The sequence below is a fragment of the Balearica regulorum genome, chromosome 1 (assembly GCF_011004875.1).
Source record: "Balearica regulorum gibbericeps isolate bBalReg1 chromosome 1, bBalReg1.pri, whole genome shotgun sequence".
NCBI lineage: Eukaryota > Metazoa > Chordata > Aves > Gruiformes > Gruidae > Balearica > Balearica regulorum.
In genome coordinates, this window is record NC_046184.1 from 150,779,680 (window position 1) to 150,801,670 (window position 21,991).

A 21,991-nucleotide genomic window follows, 5' to 3' on the forward strand; every position below is an offset into this window, starting at 1 on the left:
CTGTACACTTTCCTGTGGGGTGGAGGATTTGCTTCCTTCTCCATGGTGGTTTTGAGATGGAGAACCGGCATCACACAATTTGAGGAGCCAAACTGTGGACTTTGATAGTTTTGTCTTCTTCTTTACAGCATCAAATTTTTACAGGTTGAAAGAAGGAAGTGGTTTGCCAAGTATTTTTTTTTTTTTCAATTTACATTTTATCGCAACTACCAGTAACAACCACGGGGAAAAAAATGCAAACTGTGAGTATTCAATGTAAAGCTATATATGGAAAAGGCTGCTCATTGCAAACCTGCTGCCAGCAAAGCTACACCCTGCCAGTAAGTGTCCACCCGGCCGCTTGGGCTGAGGGTCTGTCTGTCTGCCTGTCGCATCTGCCGGAGTGCACGTCGTGCTGCTTTCCAAGCCAACAGCCTGGCAACGAATTGTACCGTCTTTGAGCCGTTCACAGGGAAATTTTTACAGGTGGGAGCCACGCATGGGAACGATGATAAATGGAGTTAGGAGGAGGTTGGATAATAGTTTTGCTTGCTGGGTTTTATTACTACTAAAAGCCAGTGGCACGGGTATAGAGCTTTGAGCAAAGCCCTTCGTCATTCTTGAAATGTGTAGAGGTGTCCTGGTATTCCCAGTAGTTTTTTTATCCATTGCTCATCTGGAGTGTTTTAGGGACACTATTTTGTCCCCACCCAGAACAGAGGATTCATGGTCTGTTTGAAGATACCCCGTTGCTGATGGGTTTTTTTGAGCGATGGGATACTTGGCAGTGGCTGAGGAAGAGGAGACTGCGACGGAGTAATTGAACCCGAAAGTGTAATTCCAGTGGAAGAATATTTTTGTCCCACCTGTTACAGAAACTGTATCGCTTCTGGTATGATTTGAGGGAGTCTTTATGTTCAGAAGTCAGCCACTTTTCCAGCGAAGCAAACCTTTTACGGTAGGGCAGCTGTGCTTTTCTAGTTTAAGGATTTTGCTCTCATTTAAGAATCTTAAGTGTGTTTTTAATGTGCTTTAAAATATTATGAAAAATCCATATGAGGTTGTAGTTGTATATTTTGTGCTGAATCCAAAAGTAATTTTTGCAGCATTAAGCGGGGTGGTGGTGTTTCTGTTTTACATTATTCTGAATTTTCAGAATGATTTAATTTCTTTTACACTATGAATTTCTTTCTCAGTATGGATTTTTCTGCATGGATACAGATTACAAGTTTTAATAACTTTGAAACCAAAATCTATATACTTAAAAATTAAGGGGTTTTTTGAGTGGCTGAAAATTGCACCTTGCCTGTGTTTCTTAAGTGTTTACATGTATTCAGCTTTATTTTTCTCAACACATGAGCTACTTTGTATATTCTGCTTTAGAGAGTACATTAGTTCTTACACTAGAAACCATCATGCTAGAGTCTCTGACCTTTAAAGGTGATAATCTCTAGGGAACCACTGATTTCTACCTTTCCTGGAAATGCCGGTCAGAGTATAGGACCACTTTTCAGTCTATATCTAGTCTCCTGTGCTATCTCAAGTGTTTTCTCTGTGTGCCCACTGCCTCCCCCTCTTTCCTTTCTAATGTGTTTCCCCTGCCTTGTTTTTTGGGCAGTGGGAACTGTGTGGGCTGGCTGTATGGTACGTTCACAGGCGTACAGCCAGGATCGTTGCTTCTTCTGAGCTGCTCAATTCACCGTCCCTTGCCATTCAGCTCATCGTTCTTCTTACAACCAGCAGCATTCAAAGGCTCCGGTACCCTCTCAAGAGTTCAGAGGTGGGTTGTCCTTCTAAAATCCCAGCACTTGCAAGCGTAAAGTAGTGTCACCTACTGCTTCGGCGGTCATACTTGGTTGTGTGCCATGACGTGGTGGTTCCTTCAAGCATGTGCACGTCATCAGGGTCACCGGCACCTCTTGCATCCTTCGCAAGGGGAGTGTGACGTCATCTGTCCTTGGCAGGATAATTTCATTTAGAAGTGAAGAACACAAAACCTTGATGCGAGTCTTTTCTTTCTGTACTTGTCATGTGGCATTAGTAATTTGAAAATTATTTGTGATGTGGAAAACAAAGGGGTCAGGAGAATAATTATTGGGCAGTCAACAGAGGAAGCAGTTTAAGGTTACTGTGGTTTTGTTTATATTTATTTAACCCTGATGAGTGGTGTTTTGGAGAAAAATGGAGACCTCCTAATACTCCCATTCCTTCAGTGAAAGGGCAAAGTCAGCCTGGGGCCTGTTTTGAGATCTCCCACCAGCTCTCCGGCAAAACCAGGTCTCAGCGGTTGCCCGTCTGGACCGGCTTAGTTGGCCTTTCTGCAGCCCTGGCGGGCTCGCTGGCTGTCGGGGCACAAACCCGGCCGTCAGAGCAGGTAATTCCCGGGACTGTCTGGGGCAGCAGCTCTCTGGGCAGTTTTCTTTTACTTGCCACACATTTTCAGGTTCTGCTTTTGTCTTTTCTTTTCTTTTCTTTTTTTTTTTTTTTTTTTTTTGAGGCTTCTTCAGCCTTTTGTGGCATCTACTGGGGAACTCCTAATCACCCAGTAAGCCAGCTGACACCAGGGGCTTTTTACCCCCATTTCCAAAGGCATTTTATCCCATTACAGTAGAGTAAAATAAACATTCTGGATATATCTACAGTAGTAGGGTGCAGGTAGAAGTCAACTTGTTTAAAAATAAGACTTTTCAGTCTTCTTTTTCAGACTTAGGACCTTCATGCATCACAAACCAAGGTGTTTAAATGTAACAAGTATATTTCTGACTGGATTTGAAAATCTCTTTTGGAAAGAGGCTTTTGATTCCAAGACAGTAAAAAATATTCTAAAGGGAAGGTCCTGTATCTAGAAATGCAGATCAGGAATTGTTTGTGTGCCTTATTTGTGTTTTTCCACATATTCTAGGCTATGAACATTAATCTAAACTCTGAATTTCCTGGCTTTAAACCCTCCCTTCCCCCATCTTTTTGGTATCTTTTCTTTTCTTTTCTTTTCTTTTCTTTTCTTTTCTTTTCTTTTCTTTTCTTTTCTTTTCTTTTCTTTTCTTTTCTTTTCTTTTCTTTTCTTTTCTTTTCTTTTCTTTTCTTTTTTTCTTTTCTTTTCTTTTCTTTTCTTTTCTTTTCTTTTCTTTTCTTTTCTTTTCTTTTCTTTTCTTTTCTTTTCTTTTCTTTTCTTTTCTTTTCTTTTCTTTTCTTTTCTTTTCTTTTCTTTTCTTTTCTTTTCTTCTCTTTTCCTTTTCTCTTTTCCTTTTCTCTTTTTCTTTTCTCTTTTTCTTTTCTCTTTTTCTTTTCTCTTTTTCTTTTCTCTTTTTCTTTTCTCTTTTTCTTTTCTCTTTTTCTTTTCTCTTTTTCTTTTCTCTTTTTTTAAGATGTTTGTTACATGGAGTTCAGGGTCTGTATGAGTAATTGTACCCATCTTAAAGTTTCAATTGCTTGCCAGCTTCTTTATCACTCTTTTTTTAAAAAATGCTTGTTTACAAACAGCAGGACAAAACTGAATCGTGCTGTTGTCACACGGTTTCTTCTTTGCACACCTACTCATGCATTCATCATCCACTGATTAACAGTGTAAATTTCTATCTATAATGCTAACCTGCATCTTCAGCCGCTGGTCTGTCATTCTCCTCTGCTCTCAGCTTGGCCCCAGTCTGAATTGCTAAAGCATATGTGAGTTAATCCATTACCTCTCTCTGGCTGCAGAGAGAAATATTGGTGCTGAGAAATAAGGCAGCATTTTCCCAGTAGAGGGAGGTATTGTAAAGCTCAGCCAAAGTAGAATGCCACTTCCTGGAGAAAAATGTGCCTTTTGCAGGCTTTTTTTGCTGAATTTTAGGAATTCATGGGGCAGCGTGTGCAGACAGCTCGGAGAAGGCATCTGAAAGACCTTGCTCCACATTCAGTTAGACAGAATATTTTTCCATGCTTGCTTTTGTATTTTTTTAAATATTATTAGAATGAAATAGTTGGAATGAGAGCAGGGACCTCTGCCTTGCCTCACCGAAACCTCATGGGCCACCTGCGGTGGAGGTGGAGAGGCCTTTGGTACCACCAGGGCGAGGAGGGACCCCCATGCTCACCGCAGCAGCCCTGCCTTCCCTCTGCCCCCTCAAATCCCAAAGGACTTTGGTGAGGTGAGCGCATCGCTGCTCTGAAGGGTATTAAGCCCACCATCATTGGGTGGTCAGACATTGGAACAGGCTCCCCAGAGAGGTGGTGGAGTCACCGTCCCTGGAGGTGTTCAAAAAGTGTGTAGACATGGCACTTTGGGACATGGTCTGGTAGACATGGTGGTGTTGGGTTGACAGTTGGACTTGATGATGCTAGAGGTCTTTTCCAGCCTTAAAGATTGTACGATTCTATGTTGTTTTTTTACTTTACATTCTATGGCAGGGATATGCATCCATAGAAGAGGTTTAAAAAACCCCCAGCAACTACCGTTAAATTGCAGCATACATGCTTGGTCAGCTGGAGCGTGGACATAAATCCATAGTGCTTCTTTGCAGTGTCCACGTAGAAGGTTCAAGTGCCTCGGTACTTAGCCTAATCCACAGATTAAATATTCATGCTTCAGGATTGATTGATTGCTAAGTGGAACAGGGCAAGAAACATCAAAACACATGTTGCAGTCACTTTAGACAAGGAAGGAAATGTGTAATTCATTAATTATTTAAATTCTTGAGTCAACAGTTCAGGCTCCCCTGAAGCTTTGAAAATTTTTTTTTCAAGGTTCGCGCCCTTAGATTTGTGGCTTGATTTCTCTCTGCTCATTTCCTTTTATCACCGCCTGCCCTAGCAGGGACCCAAGGCACGGTACTGTATTCCCTGACACCCAAACCCATCTGTGGGGACTCGCCTCAGCAGCCTGATTGAGAGAGGCGTAAAGCTTCTTTTGCAGTTGGCACATCAGTCAGGTGCTTTGGGGGTTCTTGCAAAACTGCTGGAAGGGTTATTTCCACCTTCCTTTGCTTGCTCCAGCAAGTCCCGTGCATTCCCGCTGATGTACAAGCCTTTTCCTTGGCTTTAAAGAGTGTTTTTTCTTCCAGACCTTGCGAGAAATAGTAAAAACCCAATGTTCTTGGACACGTTCCTCTGGAGACTCATCCCAGTGATAAGCTGGGTGAGCGATGGGGGATGGAGAAACATGCTCCCCCCGCCACAGCCTCCTTTTAACTGTGTGCTCTACCGGCACTCCTATACTGTTCTTATAACACTCTTCTGATTTTTTTTTTGTTTTTGACTGCTTATGCTGCCCTAGAAACAGGTTATTCTATTGCTTTGAAAATCTTCAACTACATTTAATTGAAATTTGGTGGTTGTTCAAAGTTTAAAAAACCCAAACATAACAAGAATGTGTCACTGAAGTGGAAAAAAGATCAATCACATCGATAAAGGCTTCTCTTTGTGAAATGAGAGAGCTAAAACTTGGTCTTTTCTGGTTTCTGTAGTTAATGTACCTTCTCCGTAACTAGAGACTCATGAAGAAATGTACTGAATTTGAAGTACCTGGCATTTTTTGTTATTCCTAAATTCAATGACATGGTTTCCAGCATCATGGATTACTGTTCACATTCCTTTGAGCATAGTGAAAAGTAACCAGACATAACCTGTCTTAAAAGATTTTTAAATTGCAAAATTCTGCTGAACACTTACAGTCACCAGAACAACAATACTTCAACAGAAATTTAAGAGAGAGCACTTCAGGCCTGCTATATCGAGATAAATGTTTTGCAGGACTGCAATGAAAACTCAGGCATGAGCTTTGTCCTACATAATAGAAAGTTATTTATTGCTTGAGATGGACTGCATAGTTTCTGTCTAGGTTCCACCTTTTGCTGCTTACACATAGGTGAATATTTTCCTCTCATAAAATACTGATAATACCATGCTTATCCATCAGATTGCAGTAGCAATGTTAGCTTTCTCTGGAGGGGAGAGGAAGGTCGGCTGCCTGAGTGAAGAGGCACGCACTGGAAAATGAAGAGCGAACCTTCAAAGTACAGGACATAAACGGAGGCTGCATGTTGCCAGTACCAAGAAAAGACGTGGTAACTTGGCCAGTCCTCAGAAATTCTGACGGAATGTGAAAGGTCCAAGTGGCCCCGTCCCACGCGAGGAGAATTTAATCTCTCAGAAAAAGGAATTACAAACAACAGATAGGGGCTGGAAGGTAGGAGAGGGTGTGGGGAGCAGGAGGCACTCACTGGGGAAGTTCTTCTTCCTGCTGAGCTAGGTCCATCCAGGTTGCTTTCTGGCAACCGTTAAGCGAGTTAGTGGAGAAATATCATTTGCATTCTCCAGCATCTCTCCCCAAACCACCGTTACAAGGTGTATTTGATACTCAGGATTTAAGGTTTGGCTGTTTGAGTAATTTCAGATTTGAAACCTCATCTCTTGTGAGGATTGATGGAGGATCCCACAGGGCAGGGAAAGAGTCCGGTTTGGATTTCTTCTTGTAGAAAGCTTTTAGCTTGTTCTCAAGTGCTCCAAGAAAGTCTTTTCTAAATCAGCTTAGACCCCTGTTGGAGTTTGCTGAAGAAGCCTGTGAAATAATAATGCTGTGGAGCTGACTCCCAGGTCTACTTTAAAAAACTAACCATCTTGCCCTCCTTTATACTGAGGTGGATTTGTTCTCTGTAACAAAGAACTCATTTTTATTCCTTCAATTTACATGCTCTGTCTGGTGGTGTTGATTTTAAATTTTAATAATACCACTTTGGTGCAGCTGTGGTTTCTAAATCCGTTTTAGTAAAAGCTGTTCTAAGCACAGTGGCTGTTCATGCAGATAAACGTGAATTTTAATGCTATGGACGTCACACCAATGCATTGGCAAAGAGTTGTCCTTTAATTTTTAATAGACTTGTGTCATGATTAATACAAAAATATTCAGTATACACTGAAGAGACTGCTACTGTAGTGAATAAAATCTCATGAACAATTTTGTAGGTAATAGTTCAATTTCATTGATTTACAAAGAGCTTTTTCATGGCAAAACAGTATACTCTGTCTTTACTTTTTAGATTATTATTATCTAAAAATGGTTGTTTGGACCAAGATAAGTGATTGGTAAGGTGATATTTAAAGCCCAGTGAAAACTGTTGGTAACATATAAAAGCTGCTGTGCCACAGGCATCTGTCATCTGCCACCCTTAACCTCCACTCGTAACAGCATTAACTTTTCATTGAATCACTGACTGACTGACTGCAGGGAATTGGCATTTAATTACGTTTAAGCTTATCCTACTGCGTATTGAGAAACAATTTTAAATACTTTGCTTGAAACTGGAATGCAGCGTGTTTAGGCATATATCGTGACTGTTCTCTCTTTTATTTTCTGAGGACAGGAGCTTAGATGTATAGCTCTTGTTGACGTTTCAGTGTGTGCAACCTTCTAACGTCATATAAATCACTTTGAATTTCTCCAACCATAATCTATTTGGCGTGTTATGTGATTCCTTTTCCAAAATAATTTCTGTTATTTTTCCATTGTGTGATGTTTTATATTATATGTTGATGACATTCCAGACTGAAGCACATTGCTAGTATTATATAAAATGACTGTGCTTGTGTTCAGTCTGGTAATCCTGACAAAATTGGCGTCGAGAGACCTAGCCAGTATTGTATATGTTACTCTTTTGTCCATTACAAGAATTCAAAAATACTCTAATGTGCCTTCTGCTACAAAATAAACACTTTACTAATGAACTGTGAAATGCATACCTCATAGAACTTTTTTCCTATCCTAGTCAAAACAGTCCTTGCAAATGGTTAGATTTCTTGGCTTTTATTAAATGCAAGTTTATTTAAAAAACACACCCTCTCCAACCCTCAGCATAGAAGTAAAAAACTCTGAATTCAGAGTTTTTGTTTATATGTGCCAAGGATAGTGTCAAAGAAGTCATAAAAATATTTCAAAAATTGGCTTTTTTTTGAAACCTCCTTTTAAGTTGAAAGGAAGAGTTTCATTACTAAAAAATTACTAAGTGAGATGAGACACAGAGCTTGCAAATCCCTGCTAGTCACCTTCCTGTCTTACAGGAAACCTTAAGCGCTTTCTTTCCCGTTTTACAATTACACAGGACACTCCATCACTACCAAATGTGACAAATAGTTGGGGTGGTTATGTTTTGATAGCTGAGAGTAGGAAGAAAAATACGTTGTGGTTTTCTTCTGATTTTCAAGATGCGTGGAGAAGAGCAGTTTCTGACAAGCACAGAGCTATTGTGCTCCCAAACTGAAGTTACTTTGCTGCATTAATCTCCCTATCACAGTTTGCTTACGTGCCTGAGTAACTCTGAATTTTCATAGCGCCAATGACTTTCTTTTTTGTCATAAATTATAGCGGGAAAGAGTTAACAGCTCATTGCAGCCCCGGAGATTTTTAGCTCCTTGGGGCAGGCGCTGGGAGAGCACAGACGGGGCAGGGTGGCTGCTGTCGGGGCAGCCGGACTTTGAAGAAAGCTGGAGGGAAGCCGGTGAACTTGTCGCAGACATCCCTTAGGTGTGATCAAGTGATAAAAAGGAAATGTGGTGCCCTTCGGGAGGGTGTGTACCTGTGAGAAACAGGAAGCCGAGAGCAGCGGCCGCCTGCCTGCCCTGCCTGCCTGCCTGCCTGCCTGCAGAGGTTGGTAGCTCGGGCGGGCGCAGGTGTGCCGACACGCCGCCGAGCCTCTTCTCTCCAGGCATCTTGGCAGGCACGCTCCTCGGCAGCAACATCTGGAAGAGGCGGGGTGTGTGTGTGGGGGAGAAACCCAACCCAAAGCCAAAATATCCCCCCCACACACCTTTAAAAAAAAAAACTCCACACCAACCCTTCAGGTAGAGAAATATGACGGCCTTGCAGCTGAAAGAGTTGTCACATTCAGGTCTGTACAGGAGGAGACGGGATCGCCCTGATAGCGTGGGACTGCCCGGGTCACACGAAGAGAAGCTGAGGTGAGTGCGAATCGACGGGTACCGGCGGGGCACCGAGCCCTTCTCGGCAGCCTGCTTGCTTTGGTGGTTTCAGCAGACAAAATGCAAACACGGCTTTGGAAAGTCACTGCAAAACACATAGATCAATAAGCAGTCCTGAAGCACTACGGAAAAACCCCCAAAGGAGGGATAACGGGAGCCATATGGTGACCTTGTGGGTTTTGGCGATGGTGTGGCTCCCTTCCCCAGCTCTGGGAAGGGCAAATGTTAGCCAGTGATTGCTTCTGGATCCCATCTGACAGCCAGGACTTGCAAGTAAATAACTTTCTGCAACCTGACAACGTTGCTCCGTCTGGTTTGAAGTCAGTTTAGGGTCACCCAGGCGCTGTGGGTTGTGCTGCTTCTCGGGGGTCTCGGTGCAGCCCCTCCGCCGGGCTGATTTTGTTGCAGAGGGGCTGGGGTGGCTCCTAGGCTCTGGCTTTCTTCATGGGGGGAGTTCTTTGTTGTGGAAAGGGCTTTAGACAAAAGAATGCAGCAGGACCGCTTACTCTGACCTTACTCAGGAAGGGTGACCAAAAATCGGAAAGCCATTTAATGTCCGGGGTTATCTTCCTGATGCTACTACGTGCCTTTTGAAAGAGTAACAGTGAATTTTCAAAAAGCCTTTGTTTGGAGCAGGGAGATTAAAGAATTGTCTGTAACCTGACTAAGCGCAGACATCAAAAAAAAAAGGTAAAAATGCAAAGTTTTTTTTTTTCAAGTGTGCTCGGTGTGAAAGCAATCTGTTCCCACTTCAGGCTCCTCAGAAAAGGATCCTTGTGTAAACGCTAACAAAAGCCTCGGTGGAGAGGAAGCACTTCCTATCTCCTAATGCCTATTCTCTGGTTGTATTTTTAGATTATTTTTCAGTGTTGGTGGTTGTGCATCAGATTGGAGCGCTGTGTGATTTAAAGGGGTTTTGTTACTGTGCTTTCATTACCTGAGTTAGCAATTTCAGAAAGATGGGTATTCAGATTTGGGGGATTTACCCTTTTTGTTATAACTAAGCAGCTTAATTAAAAATTATTGTGGAAAATTGTGTAATTGTAACCTACTGAGATTATTTGCCATGAGATACCAGAAATGTCAGATCAGTTCTAGGAATGGGTTAACTTGCAGGTCTGATATGTGTGCTTGGTATCTATTTATAGTATTAATTCTGAATTGATTTCCTAGATGGACTTCTAACAGCGTTACAGTATATATTATACTCATATGACTATAGATGGAAGAATAATCAGACTTAGTAGAGATGTGCAGAGATTCTTGACTTTTTTATGTATAGTTTCTTTTATGTAAAACTAGCAATGAGGAAGAATGGATCTTGTTAGGGAAAAGAAGGCTGCTTTTTAAAGCATATACATAAAAATGAGTGCTAGCTCTCCAGGGTTGTGGTGGTGTTTCTCTTATTTATGTGCACATCCAAGATGGGGATGAGGCCCTTTGTGGGCTGGGTGGGGGGAAGGGTTGCCTGTACCAGTACGAGTCTGGGTGTTTTGATCCTTTCCTGAGCCTCTTCCAGTTAAAGATGAGAAGTATGTGAGACAGGGATCGGTCTTGAGAAATAGAATCCAAGTGGAGGAAATACCGAATCAGAGGATTTATGAGTCAGCTCAGAGTAGGGTATTGGAGACACAAGAAGGTGCGTAGAGCATGGTCAGATGTTGCTCCTAGAGCGGAGGGACAACCCGTACCTAAAGACGGAGCTTTTCTTATATTTGCTAATAGCTTAAGCTGGTTCTTATTCAAACTAAACCTTGCTCCTTCCTAACCCATTTTGTGATATTTCAGTTGTGTTGCCAGGCAGCCTTATTTGTCGCTTTCACCGCATTCTCCATGTTAAAAGGCTATAGCATTGTAAATACAAAATAATGACATAACAACAGGGCAAAGAGCAATCGGGAATGAAAAGAAAAAGTAATTAGTTTTCTAAAACTGGAAACCTCTAGCTTTTTTCATGTGCTTTCCCTGGTGACACTTAGGTGCCTGTGGTTAGCAAATACTTTCAGAGTATCTAGAGTCCCCAAGAAAGACAAGAGGTTTCTTTCATGTCTGCTAAATATAGCCTACCATCCTCCATGGCTTTGCAATGCCCTCCCGTAGTTTCTCTTTCCAGTTCTTTGTTCTATTGCCTTTGTATTTCATTTTACAGACATATTAATCCACATGTGTTAAATAATATCAGCCCCTGAGGAACAGTTCACTGAAAGCCGCTTTCTCCATTCAGATACCGTATTTTTCTAATTCTGGGCCAAAATGTACTTGAGATGCCAGTGTCCTCAGGGTATCCTGTGAGAATTTCTGTATTTAGAAAAAATAAAAATTAAAATCACCCTTTCTTAAAGTCATACATGGTATCTACCAGTTTTCATTTTGCAGCCTTTTACATCTTACCCCAGCATGAGATTTCTCTCTCGTGCCCTTTTTGAGGTCTGTGTCTCCTTTGGTAGTAGTTTCCCGGGATCCAGGCTGGAGTGTTCCTCTGATAAGGCACAAAGCAGCAGTAAGTAACCCAGCAGACTCCACTTGACAAACCCCATAACCTCTCTGGGAACATTTTAATCTGCTGCTATAGATGTTGCTGGTGCTTTACTGACCTGACAGGGAGCTGGAGCCTGACTGCCTCACATAAAAGTGGTCTGGATAGCTCATCCTTTCCTTGAACTTGCACAGCACAAAAATGTGCTTGGTTTAGACCTGTGCTGGGGTAGGTATGCTGAATGCAGCCCTCTCTTCCCCTGCTTGAGTTAGGCTCACCGATGCATAGACCTTAACTACGCAAAATGCTCCCCAGGTGCAGAGCTCTAAGTGCAGGGGGCTGCCCGGCACCTTCATCTCTCCCCTGTCCGCAACAGATGCGATGGTCATTGAACTGAATGCGACCTTAGAAATTCCCTTTTCAGAACCAAGGGGAAGACTTATTCTTTTACAGCTATATTGATTTGGTGGGAAAAAAAAAGACATCTCTGATAAATCTCGTCTTGCCTTGTCTTTAGAAATGGCATGTTAAAAATTCCAACTCTATGCTCAGCTATTCTTTCTTGCTTTTCTCAGCAAACAGGATGCAAAGGAAATTGTACGCATACATTTATGATTAATCATTAGGAGTCACTTAACAGTAGCAGTATGCTTGCTATTTTTGCTCTTTCTCCATCTCATCCCCTGGCCTCTGTAAAAATAGAATGATTCCCCTACAAAATTTGATCCTATTAATTTCCAAAGCTCAATAGAAGGTACTGGGAAAAGCAAGGGCAATTCTCTCTTTTTCTGACAATTACACTTAAAGTGAATTTGGTCATTGTTGTCCATAGCTCTCTTTTCTAAGTTCATACTGGTTCAAATGCAATTAAAAATGTGAACAACTTTTGAATAAGTTCATCTCAAGTTTTTACCAAACAGTAAATTTCAGCATTTGCAGTAAATAATCATTGGGCAGCTTCTGTTGGTGGCTCTCAGTTACTCAGGTAGTTCACTGCTCTGTTCTCTTGTGCAGAAGGCACCATAGATGTTGTCCACATTAATAGCTTTAAAGTCTTTGCCTTCCCTTTGCTCTGTGCTGCTGAAGCTGATGGGTACATCTGGGTGAGTAGGTGCAGGCAATCTTCTGCTGGGTCCGTTCAGGCTCCCGCCTGCCTCTGCACACTGACTCCAGGCTGGAAGGCATGCGGACGTGCCCCAAAATTTCGTGCACAAAGACTCCCTCGCAGATGAAATAGGAGACATAAGCACATTCTTACGTCCCACTGAGCCTTGCGGGGATGGGCTCTGCACAGCAAGCTCATAGGTGAGTATAAAAAGAAACAAATTAATAAAATCCCCCAAACATTGGCAACATGGTAGGGCTGAGTGCCTCCCTTTCTTTATGAGGTACGGCATTTGGGAGTTGTGCGAGGTCGCAAATCTCCTCAGCCTGCCATCAAAAACCCCATGTGTAGCAGCCAGCCAAGGTGTGCAGCTGTTGCCAGCCACACGTTCCCCCTGACGACCTCCTGCTCTTCCTAGGAGGAGAAGAGAGAAGATGATGATGGTCAGGGACTGTCTGGGGAACCAGGGACCTTGCTGAGCTTTCAGATGCCTTAGGGTGCTGAGGGCAGGGGAATGCAGAGAAAAAAGATCTGTCTGGGGAAGCATTCTTAAATTTGATTTCCACTGGTAACGTTTTTTAATAGCATCACAAATGTTAATATTTACATAGCTGCTTTCTGTAAGCAGATGTTTCACTTGCTCACGGTGCCAGTGTCAGCAGGTAAAGCAGTAATTATTCAATACATTGGTAAAAACCCAGAGAGACTAATTTATTAAACCAGGAAGAGCTTGAAAATAAATGTTAAGCCACTAAAAAAATTACACTCCTTCATTTGTTGTGGTTAGAAACTCTGCTGGAATAGTAGAGAGTTGAGACCTAGAATAATCATTTGAATCAGATGCTTGGGAACTTTTGTTTAAAACACATTTTGGCTCATCTGCTAGCTGCTCTAATTGAAGAGAGGATTTGTTCGTGTAAACGTAACACTGAATTATTATTATTAATTATAGTAACTTCCAGTCAGCAAAAATATGCTTCATGGTTGTATTTTAATATTGCAATACTTAATATTTCTGTTCAGCCTTAGCCTGAGGTATCCAAATGACTAGAGGATTTACTTTTCATTTATGCTATACTTTTCACTGCTCCAGGGGTTAAAATAACTTATGAGGAACACACCCTTTTTTTCTTGCCTTCTCTCTCACCCCTTGTCTCCTGCATTGCATAACAACTCCTAAGCGATTTCGTTCGACTTGCTAACCCTGACTATCACCTCCCGTGACTCCAAATGACCGAGATAGCTTCTTGCATAACAGAAACCCAAGCAATTACTACTGTTCCTCTTATGCTTGCCTCATTGTAATAATCTATGATTTTAGTAAATTGTTAAGCTTCCATGATCATAGCAATTAGGATTTTCATTGCTCTTTCTTACAGGATTAGCTGGCTAAAGATAAGTCGTAGGTTTCTTTCTTTTTTTTCTTTTTTTTTCTTTTTTTCTTTTTTCTTTTTTTTTTTTGCTTTCATGTGTTTTGATAGCACCTCATCAGAAGTGTTCTTTACAGAAAACGTTCTGTCATTGCTCATTATTCTTCGTTATAATTAAGCTCTCCTTGGAATGCAGTCTGTCACACTGAAGTGAATTTACACACAGAGGTATTCTGCAGAGGGGAGAAAAACTAAGTTATGTCAATGTTACCACTTAATAAATATTACCAACTTGCAGGCATGGGGGAGAACAAGCTAAAGGCGGTTAAATTTGGGTTTCCTTTCTGTTTATTTTGTTTTCCTGTGGTCTCTGAGCTGTTCTAGGAAATGCAAAGCCTCGAGAGGACCGTGGGCCTTTTACATGATGCTCTCCAGACTTGAGAACGGCTCCAGCTTGCCAAGTACGTTGCCTCTGAGGGTGACCAAAAGCTGATGCCTGTGGAGGGAGGTGTAAAGAAAGAGCAGGCCTTTTATGGGATTTCCCTTGGTAGCAATCCCAGTTTGCTGCCAGCTGCGGCTCAGGGGCTTCCTACAGAGTTTGTGACATTCAGTGGTTTTCCCTTCGGTTAACTCCTCCGGTCTCACCTCGCACCCAGGAATCTCGGGGCATTTCCCAAACATGAGTGATGCTCTGAGTTTTCATGTGTATTATCTGATGCCATAGTGCACATGGTTGTGTTCGTTTTTTCTTCGCTTGTTTTGTCGTAGCAGCTTTAGACAGTGTTCAGTTTTCATCTATGTATCTGCCAGCTTTGTAGAAACTTTCTGATTTTAGCTAGTTCCTGGTAGCGTTCCAAAATGATCGTTTCATATCTATAGACCTCTGTGAGCAGTGTTTTTGGATGACACTGTCCAGCTTTGCCAGCAGATTGTAAGTCATCCTGTGATGTGTCTTTATATATCAAGAAGATGAAGCTTCATGATCTTTTGGAGCCTTTTATCCAACAAGAGAAGTATGGTTTACAACTTTTGTGACTGTAGCTTTTCTGCTTTTTCTATCTATCTATCTATCTATCTATCTATCTATCTATCTATCTATCTCCTCTAATGGTCATGATGGAGCTAGAAGAAAATTAATTAAAAACTATTAGCTACTAGCGTCAAAGGAAGTAACCTGTTGGCAGACACAGCTAGCAATACCTGGCAGCATTTCTCAGCTGTGCCTAAGATGAAAAATTCAAAAGACTGAAGCTGTTCCAACAAGGAATGAAAGGACGAAGGTGAAGCAGATATGAAATGGTATTTGTCTTTTCCAGCATGTTAAATCCATGCATGCTGCACTCTTCATAAAGTTCTCGATCTTGAGTTGAGTCTACCTTTTGAACTCTGTTTCTATGCAGCTATTGGAAAAATGTTACCCACTCGGAGTCATGAGTCAAAACTGCCCTGGCTGGTCCCCTTCTTGTTCCGGTATGGAAAGTTTGCATTGAAAGCTGTTTGTCTTACATGATGTTAGGCTTCTCAGTTATTGTTTTGTACGTTTATCCTTGCTGACTTCAGAAACTGAAGCATACACTATATTTCTGATATATTGAAAGAGCTGCGTTCTCTCTCTCTCTCTGTATTTTTTTTTTTTTTTAAAGGACATGGTAACATCCTGTCAGGACCAGGTTGCAGGTCATGAATTTTGCCTAAAGTGTACAAATAATTCCTTAATCTACATTCATTTCTAAAGCTAATCTTCAAATTATGCCCACTTCTCTGTGGTATGTAGCAAATGGGACAGAGTTTAGGCAGGGCTTGAACCCCTGTGATCCAAAGCACAAAACCCCATGCTGCACCTTCAGATAATCCCAGCAATACGCTGTTGCGAGGGGTAACTTCCACATCTTCCCTCACAAGTCTTACAATATATATTATAACCATTCGCTCCTGCTTTACTCATGCAGGAGTAGTGGGTTGTTGGGGTAGAAACTGTTACTTTTAAAAAAATCTTGCAGTAGTTACCAAGCCTTTGGTTTGGAAAATGCATGACAGTCTTGCTTTGCAGTAACTGCTACTGAAATTCATTCATGCTTGCTTGAAAGTTCTGCTCCTAGTATTGAAGAGCTAATGAATATAAAATACAAGATGAAGATCTTCGGTTTGTGTTACCCAGTATGTTAATGGCCCATCATAGTGAAGTATGAAACCAATGCTATTTTGTATTATCTTTATTTGTCCATACTTTACTTGTGCTCGACCCTTAGGAACATAAATTGCTTCTGGTTATTCTCTTTTGGCTGTTCAATATTGGGGCCGTTATTAATTCCACAGTGTTAACTGCAAATGGCTGAGCTGTCTGCTGTCCTCTGCTGGTTTTAAAGCTTAGTGATGCTGCAGTGAATGTGGGAAGAAAAAAATGTGAAACCAAAACTCAGAGTGACTAGTAATTACGATTTAATATGTGTGTGAGAGAGGAGCAACAGCTGAGGCGATGTTTTCTTTCCCACATTCTACCTTCTGCCCAAAACAAATTAATTCAGGCAATGAAAAACTTTGCATTTCCTCAAATACAATAGAAAAAACAAACTTAATGAAGGTAAAAAATATTTAGAGAGTCTGTGTTGCTGGAGGTGTAGATTAATAATAATATTCAAGAGGAGACGTGTGGAAGTGATGTGCTGGTTAGTAAAGCTGAAGGTCAGTCCTCAGCGTGGTGTCTCCAGTGGAGACGTTACTATAACAAGGATGTTGCTGCGAGCCTGGCATAGGCTGTTATCTCTGCCCTACAAGGAATGGCGAGGATGTACTGGAAGTCTCTCCTGGTAGCTGGGCTGTTATGTTGAGTCATGGTATTAATTATAGCTCCTGGGTGAACTGCTCAGGTCATGGTGTTCGGCTTGTGACAGCATCGGTTCCAGCTACTGTGGGCAAATGGCTGGGGCAGGAGCGAAGGCTGGTGTTTGCCTTTACACTAAGGATTTGGAGAAGGATTTTTGGTGGATTTCACTGGCAGATGACATGAACTGAATATTGGCACTAGGAAACTGTTAACTCTGAAGACGAATATGGTAGCGCAGCATTTTAGAATCATAGAATCATTTAGATTGGAAAAGACCTTTAAGATCATTGAGAGTCCACCACTAACTATGTCCCTAAGGACCACATCTACGTGTCTTTTAAATACCTCCAGGGATGGTGACTCAGTCACTTCCCTGGGCAGTCTCATCCAGTGCTTGACAACCCTTTCGGTGAAGAAATTTTTCCTAATATCCAAGCTAAACCTCCCCTGGCACAACTTGAGGCCATTTCCTCTTGTCCTAGCACTTGTTACTTGGGAGAAGAGACCAACCCCCACGTGGCTGCAGCCTCCTTTCAGGCAGTTGTAGAGAGCGAGAAGGTCTCCCCTCACCCTCCTTTTCCCCAGGCTAAACAACGCCAGTTCCCTCAGCTGCTCCTCATAAGACTTGTGCTCTAGATCCTTCTCCAGCTTTGTTGCCCTTCTCTGGACACGCTCCAGCACCTCAATGTCCTTCTTGTAGTGAGGGGCCCAAAATTGAACACAGCACTTGAGGTGCAGCCTCACCAGTGCCAAGTGCAGGGGGACAATCACTTCCCTAGTCCTGCTGGCCACACTATTTCCGATGCAAGCCAGGATGCTCTTTTCCTGAAATGTCATAAAATGCAAAGATCAGCCTCATACATTTTTACATATTTGAACTTTAAATCTGCAATGGAGGAGGAGCACACGTACACTGAGTTGTAATTTGTGTGCAGTTGCCTGATCGCGCTCTATTGTGCATCCCTTGACTTTCCAGTGGTTTGATTTCCACCAGTATAAATATTATTCTGCCCAAGCACTTTCAAATTTTAGAACTGAATGGCCTTGGTGTTGCGAAGATCACTGTGTCTATGTCCAAATAGAAGGACACTTAGGAGCTTGGTGGGCCTGATCTTGTCTCATCGGTCTTGAAAAGATGGTTCTTTTCAGAGCGAATGTCTCAGACACATTTGATGTGCAGCCCCTAGTACTGAGTAGCTAACTTTTTTATTATTGTTAAATTTGAGATGGGGATATAAATGAAATGCATTAGTGCAAATGCATCTTTAAAGTGTATTGAGTTGGAAGTTTGCACACAGTATATTTACCGTAATAAAGTATACATGCAGTCAACTACACAGGGTGCGGATTTTAAGAATAACCAATAGTAACACAGATTTATTAGAGCTCTTGTGAGCTTCTCATATGTGATACTGCGTCTTTTTGTTGTTTTATTTTTCCTGTATGCATAGGATTCAAAAAATAGTAGTGGGGGAGGAAGAGATGGCTGGTTTAAAAAGTATCAAAAATCCATACACAGAAGAAGTAATTCTTGTTTTACACGAAGCATGGCTTCATTTGGTAATGTTTGTAACCAGCAGGAAGAAAATACAATAGTTTTTTGAAATACTGCTTACAACAGGAAAGTGCTACAAGTTAAATATTGTTCTCCCTTTCTACGAATTCTGTCAGAGACTGATTTTTCACTGTGCTTGTTGTATGGCTGATAAAATGTTGTGTGGGAAGGTGCTGCTTACCTGTTTATTCCAGTTATATTCATTTCCTTATGGAGAGATGGAATGTGAACCTTCTCTGTTTGCGGAGACCAAAGCATTTTTTGGACATGTTTATACTAGAATAAATTTATATTGAAATATATGAAACAGTTAGAGTTGCCTTTTTGTTTGCCCTGTTTAAACTCCTACCACATAAGCTTAACCATGATTTTGTGGTGAAGACTAAAGGATGAAACTTTTAGGAGAATGCACCTGGTTTTTATTGCTGTGGTTTCAAGATGGTTAGCCATCCTTTTTAATAGAAAAATAAGTTAAGAGCAGTGTTGGGCCCTTGTGAATATACTACCTGTAATGTGCATTTTTATTATAAAAAAGATTTATACTTTCTTTCAAATTGCCTTAGGAGACCAGCTTAACGGGGAAAGTATTTTATTGCTAAAGAGATAAACAATTGCAGCAACCAGAACCCGAGAGTGTATTTGATTTCAATAAAAAAGATGCAAAAGGTCAATTAGTGCTTTAAAAAGTTGGTGCAGAAACCAGTGCAGTGCACTACAAGTCCACTCATTTTGCAGCAAAACTTCTGTTCTAGTATTGTGCATGTGAGGGCCGTTGTATAGCATTTGTGTTAAACACAATTAAAATGAAATCACCCACACCTGTGTGGGAAGGGGAGGGATGCACTGTGATTACTTATCCCTTCCCCATGTAACCCGACGGGGCATGTGGCCTCCCGACAGCGCCGGTGACGCAGTGATATTTCACAGTGGCACGAGTAGGTTGCCAAGCAGCAGCTGCTTTTGCCAAGCACCTTGTTTGGAGCCGTGACTGCTCGGCACGTCTATTTGTGGCGTGGAGCGAAATGCTCAGCGGGGCTGGCCGGCCACTGAGCCTTCTCTGTAAGAGTCCCCGTCCGCCTCCGGCAGCCCCCGGCATGGGCGGCCGGGTTTGAAAACTCTCTAGAGAAAGCAGCGTGTGAGCGGGGCAGTAGTTGTCCATCAGCGGTGATAAAGCAGCGTGGCTATTTTTGCTGCTGTTTTCCAAAGCCCTTCTCCGTAGCCACAGTGGGACACTTCCCCTCCCCTCTTCTGTCCTTTCCTTTAGCACCTTCCCCGTCATCAGTTTTGGCTTCTGGTAAGATCCTCAGTGTGCCAGGAGGAGCCTCTCTGTCTTCTTCCTTCCTACGTACCTTTTCCAATTAAATACTGAACTTCTCCCTTTTCTCCTCTCCTTATCACTGCTTCCTTGACAGCAGGCTGGTAGGTTTTGTCCCGGATCCCAGGGAATGCCCTTGGGAAGGTGCTGCTGCAAACCGACAACCCTCCTACACGCTTCTCGCTCCCCATGGACAGCTTCACCTCAGAGTAACTTAGAATTCCCTAATGAAAATGCCGTGTATTTTTAACAGCATATTTCAGATTTTGGCAGCATGCCTCTGGCAAAATGACAGAAAAGAGAAGGATGGCCAGCTGCTATGGATTTGTGGACTACCAAACCTTCACAGTAGAAACTATGATTTGTTTCAGTTAACAGAAGGGCCCTTTTTAAACTTCTGGCAAGCTCCTTTCTTGCTTAATGGAAAACAAATTGGGAGTAATTCCACCAGCAGCAATGGCAGTAGGCCTTGAGAACCAGGCAGCTTCTACTTATTGCACATATGAAGTCCTATTGTCTTGTAGGATTGTTTCTTGAAAAAAGCTAGGAAGATTAAAACAGGCTTTTTGGACAGATGTCTTATTGCACAGACTTGCTGCACTACTTGGTTTGCTGCGGCCATGCAGAAGACTGTGCAGTAGCAAGCCAAAAACACAAGCAAATATTTATTTTCCTGTTGACCACAGAAGACGCAAGCCAGCAGAAGTGGCTTCCAGCCACCTTAGTAGCCTGTGTATTTCAGGTTACTGCAAGGACTGAAGTAGTTCACCAGGAGAAGGAAATTCTTCAGGGCTCTGAATCACAGCAGCAGCCTCCCAGGAGAATTGCCTGTGGTCTGGGACAAAATAGAAGAAAACAATTGAGGAGATGGTCAGTGATCAGAGGAAGAGACAGACTGACTTGCTGTTTCTTATCTTAGTGACTTGGTGCACCTGCACTAATCCTGGATGAATCAGTATGGTTAGTCCATTGCAGTCAGTCTCCCTGGAGTTTTTGATACCCGCAAAAGCTCAGCATTGATCTGTGTGGGAAATGTTGAGAAGCAGCACATAGAAGAAGAGCTGGCATCACTATGCCTGCATCTCCGTTGGCCAGCAGCGCTCATTTTCATAACTAGTGTTCCAGCGGATGCAGAAACCTTTTCTTCTAGCACTGTTTCCTGCAACGGTGCTCTGGCAAGTTCATCATGCCCTAGGGCTACAACCGGAGCATTGCTTGATCCGGAGCTTGCTCCATGACAGATAAAAATAGGGCTTGAGCTCCAGCCAAGCTGTGTAAGTGGTGAGGGTGCAGCTCCTTAGCCTGTTACAGCTTGTGACTCCCAGTAGCTCTGGTGCAAGATGGATAATCACACCTACAGACAGGTAAATAAGCAGGGTCTTGCTGCCTGGGTCCCACCTACTGTGATGTTTTGTGGTGCAGGGTAATAGCTTGCCCAGAGGTTGCTTCCTGCCAAGGGGAGGTGAAGGGAAGATGCCTGACCAAACCAATCCCACAAATTTGGCAGCAGCAGAAACGTAGCGCTGTGTTGGCCAGGTTGCGGGATGACGGCTACGTGCAAGCCCAGGCCTGCGGGGAGAGTGGCGTGTGCACTGCTGTACGCTGATCGAGCAAGTGAGTGGTGAGAGATACGGCCCAAAACCATCATAAACCAGATCCTAAGAAGGTGAAGACATATTATGAAGTAATAGCCTTGACTGTACTTTCGGTCATATCCTTTGTCATCTTCTAGTCCTAATTTCTCTACTTGTTCCCTCTGTTTGTCTGCTTCCTGTCCTCTGCTTTCTCATGCCTCCTCGCAGACCAGCAGATTCTTTGGATACCAAGACGCCATGTGTCATGAGCACAAAGTGCATGCAGTTCTGCAGTTCAATCGATTGCTAACAAGGCTGAGTCAGTTCAATGCAAGAGAGAGTTATTTGGGACAGCTTTCCAAAACCCTGCTTTGTCTGCAGTTATGAGGACTGGAAGCTGAGTATCCGACATCTGCTGCTGCGCTTCAAGCAAGTAGAGCTTGCAGGGGTGCAATTATTAGCTGCAGATCTGCAGCTAATCAACCCTGCCTTCCCTAGAAAGCAGTGCACAACACTTTTTTAAAATAGAATGTAACCATGAAATAATTGCAACATTAGGAGAGCATTCTGTGGTGAAGGAATAATTAATTTTTATTCTTTCTTCCTGGTCTTGCTCTCTCAGTTCCCTAATATCCACAGTAAATTACTTCAGCTTTCAAACCTATGAAGTGTTCTTATGTTAGATAATTGTTCTAAACGCAGCACATGACTGGAAATGAAGCTTCAGTTTTCTTCCTTCATATATTGCCTGTTATAGCATACCTGGCAGTTCGGTTAATGGCCTGTGAAGCACAACAGAAACCCAACTATCCATCTGTACCTACCCCTTCTCTGAAGTGCTGAC

At 42.4% G+C, this 21,991-nt stretch overlaps 1 protein-coding gene across 5 annotated transcripts in view; it reads left to right on the forward strand.

The window, feature by feature from the left end:
- Window positions 1-21,991, forward strand: part of LIMS1 (LIM zinc finger domain containing 1) — an 82,317-nt gene that overhangs the window by 33,246 nt on the left and 27,080 nt on the right. Inside the window, exon 1 of one of the 5 annotated variants that reach the window (XM_075739297.1) lies at window positions 213-320. The exons of 1 other annotated variant lie outside the window; for it this stretch is intronic. In XM_075739297.1, coding sequence (XP_075595412.1) covers window positions 268-320 — 53 coding nt within the window. In that variant the 5' untranslated portion in view covers window positions 213-267. Of the gene's footprint in view, window positions 1-212; window positions 321-379; window positions 938-1,643; window positions 1,760-8,785; window positions 8,908-21,991 lie in introns of those variants that run through there. 3 more of the 5 variants (XM_075739312.1, XM_075739319.1, XM_075739289.1) reach the window with 3 other exon arrangements.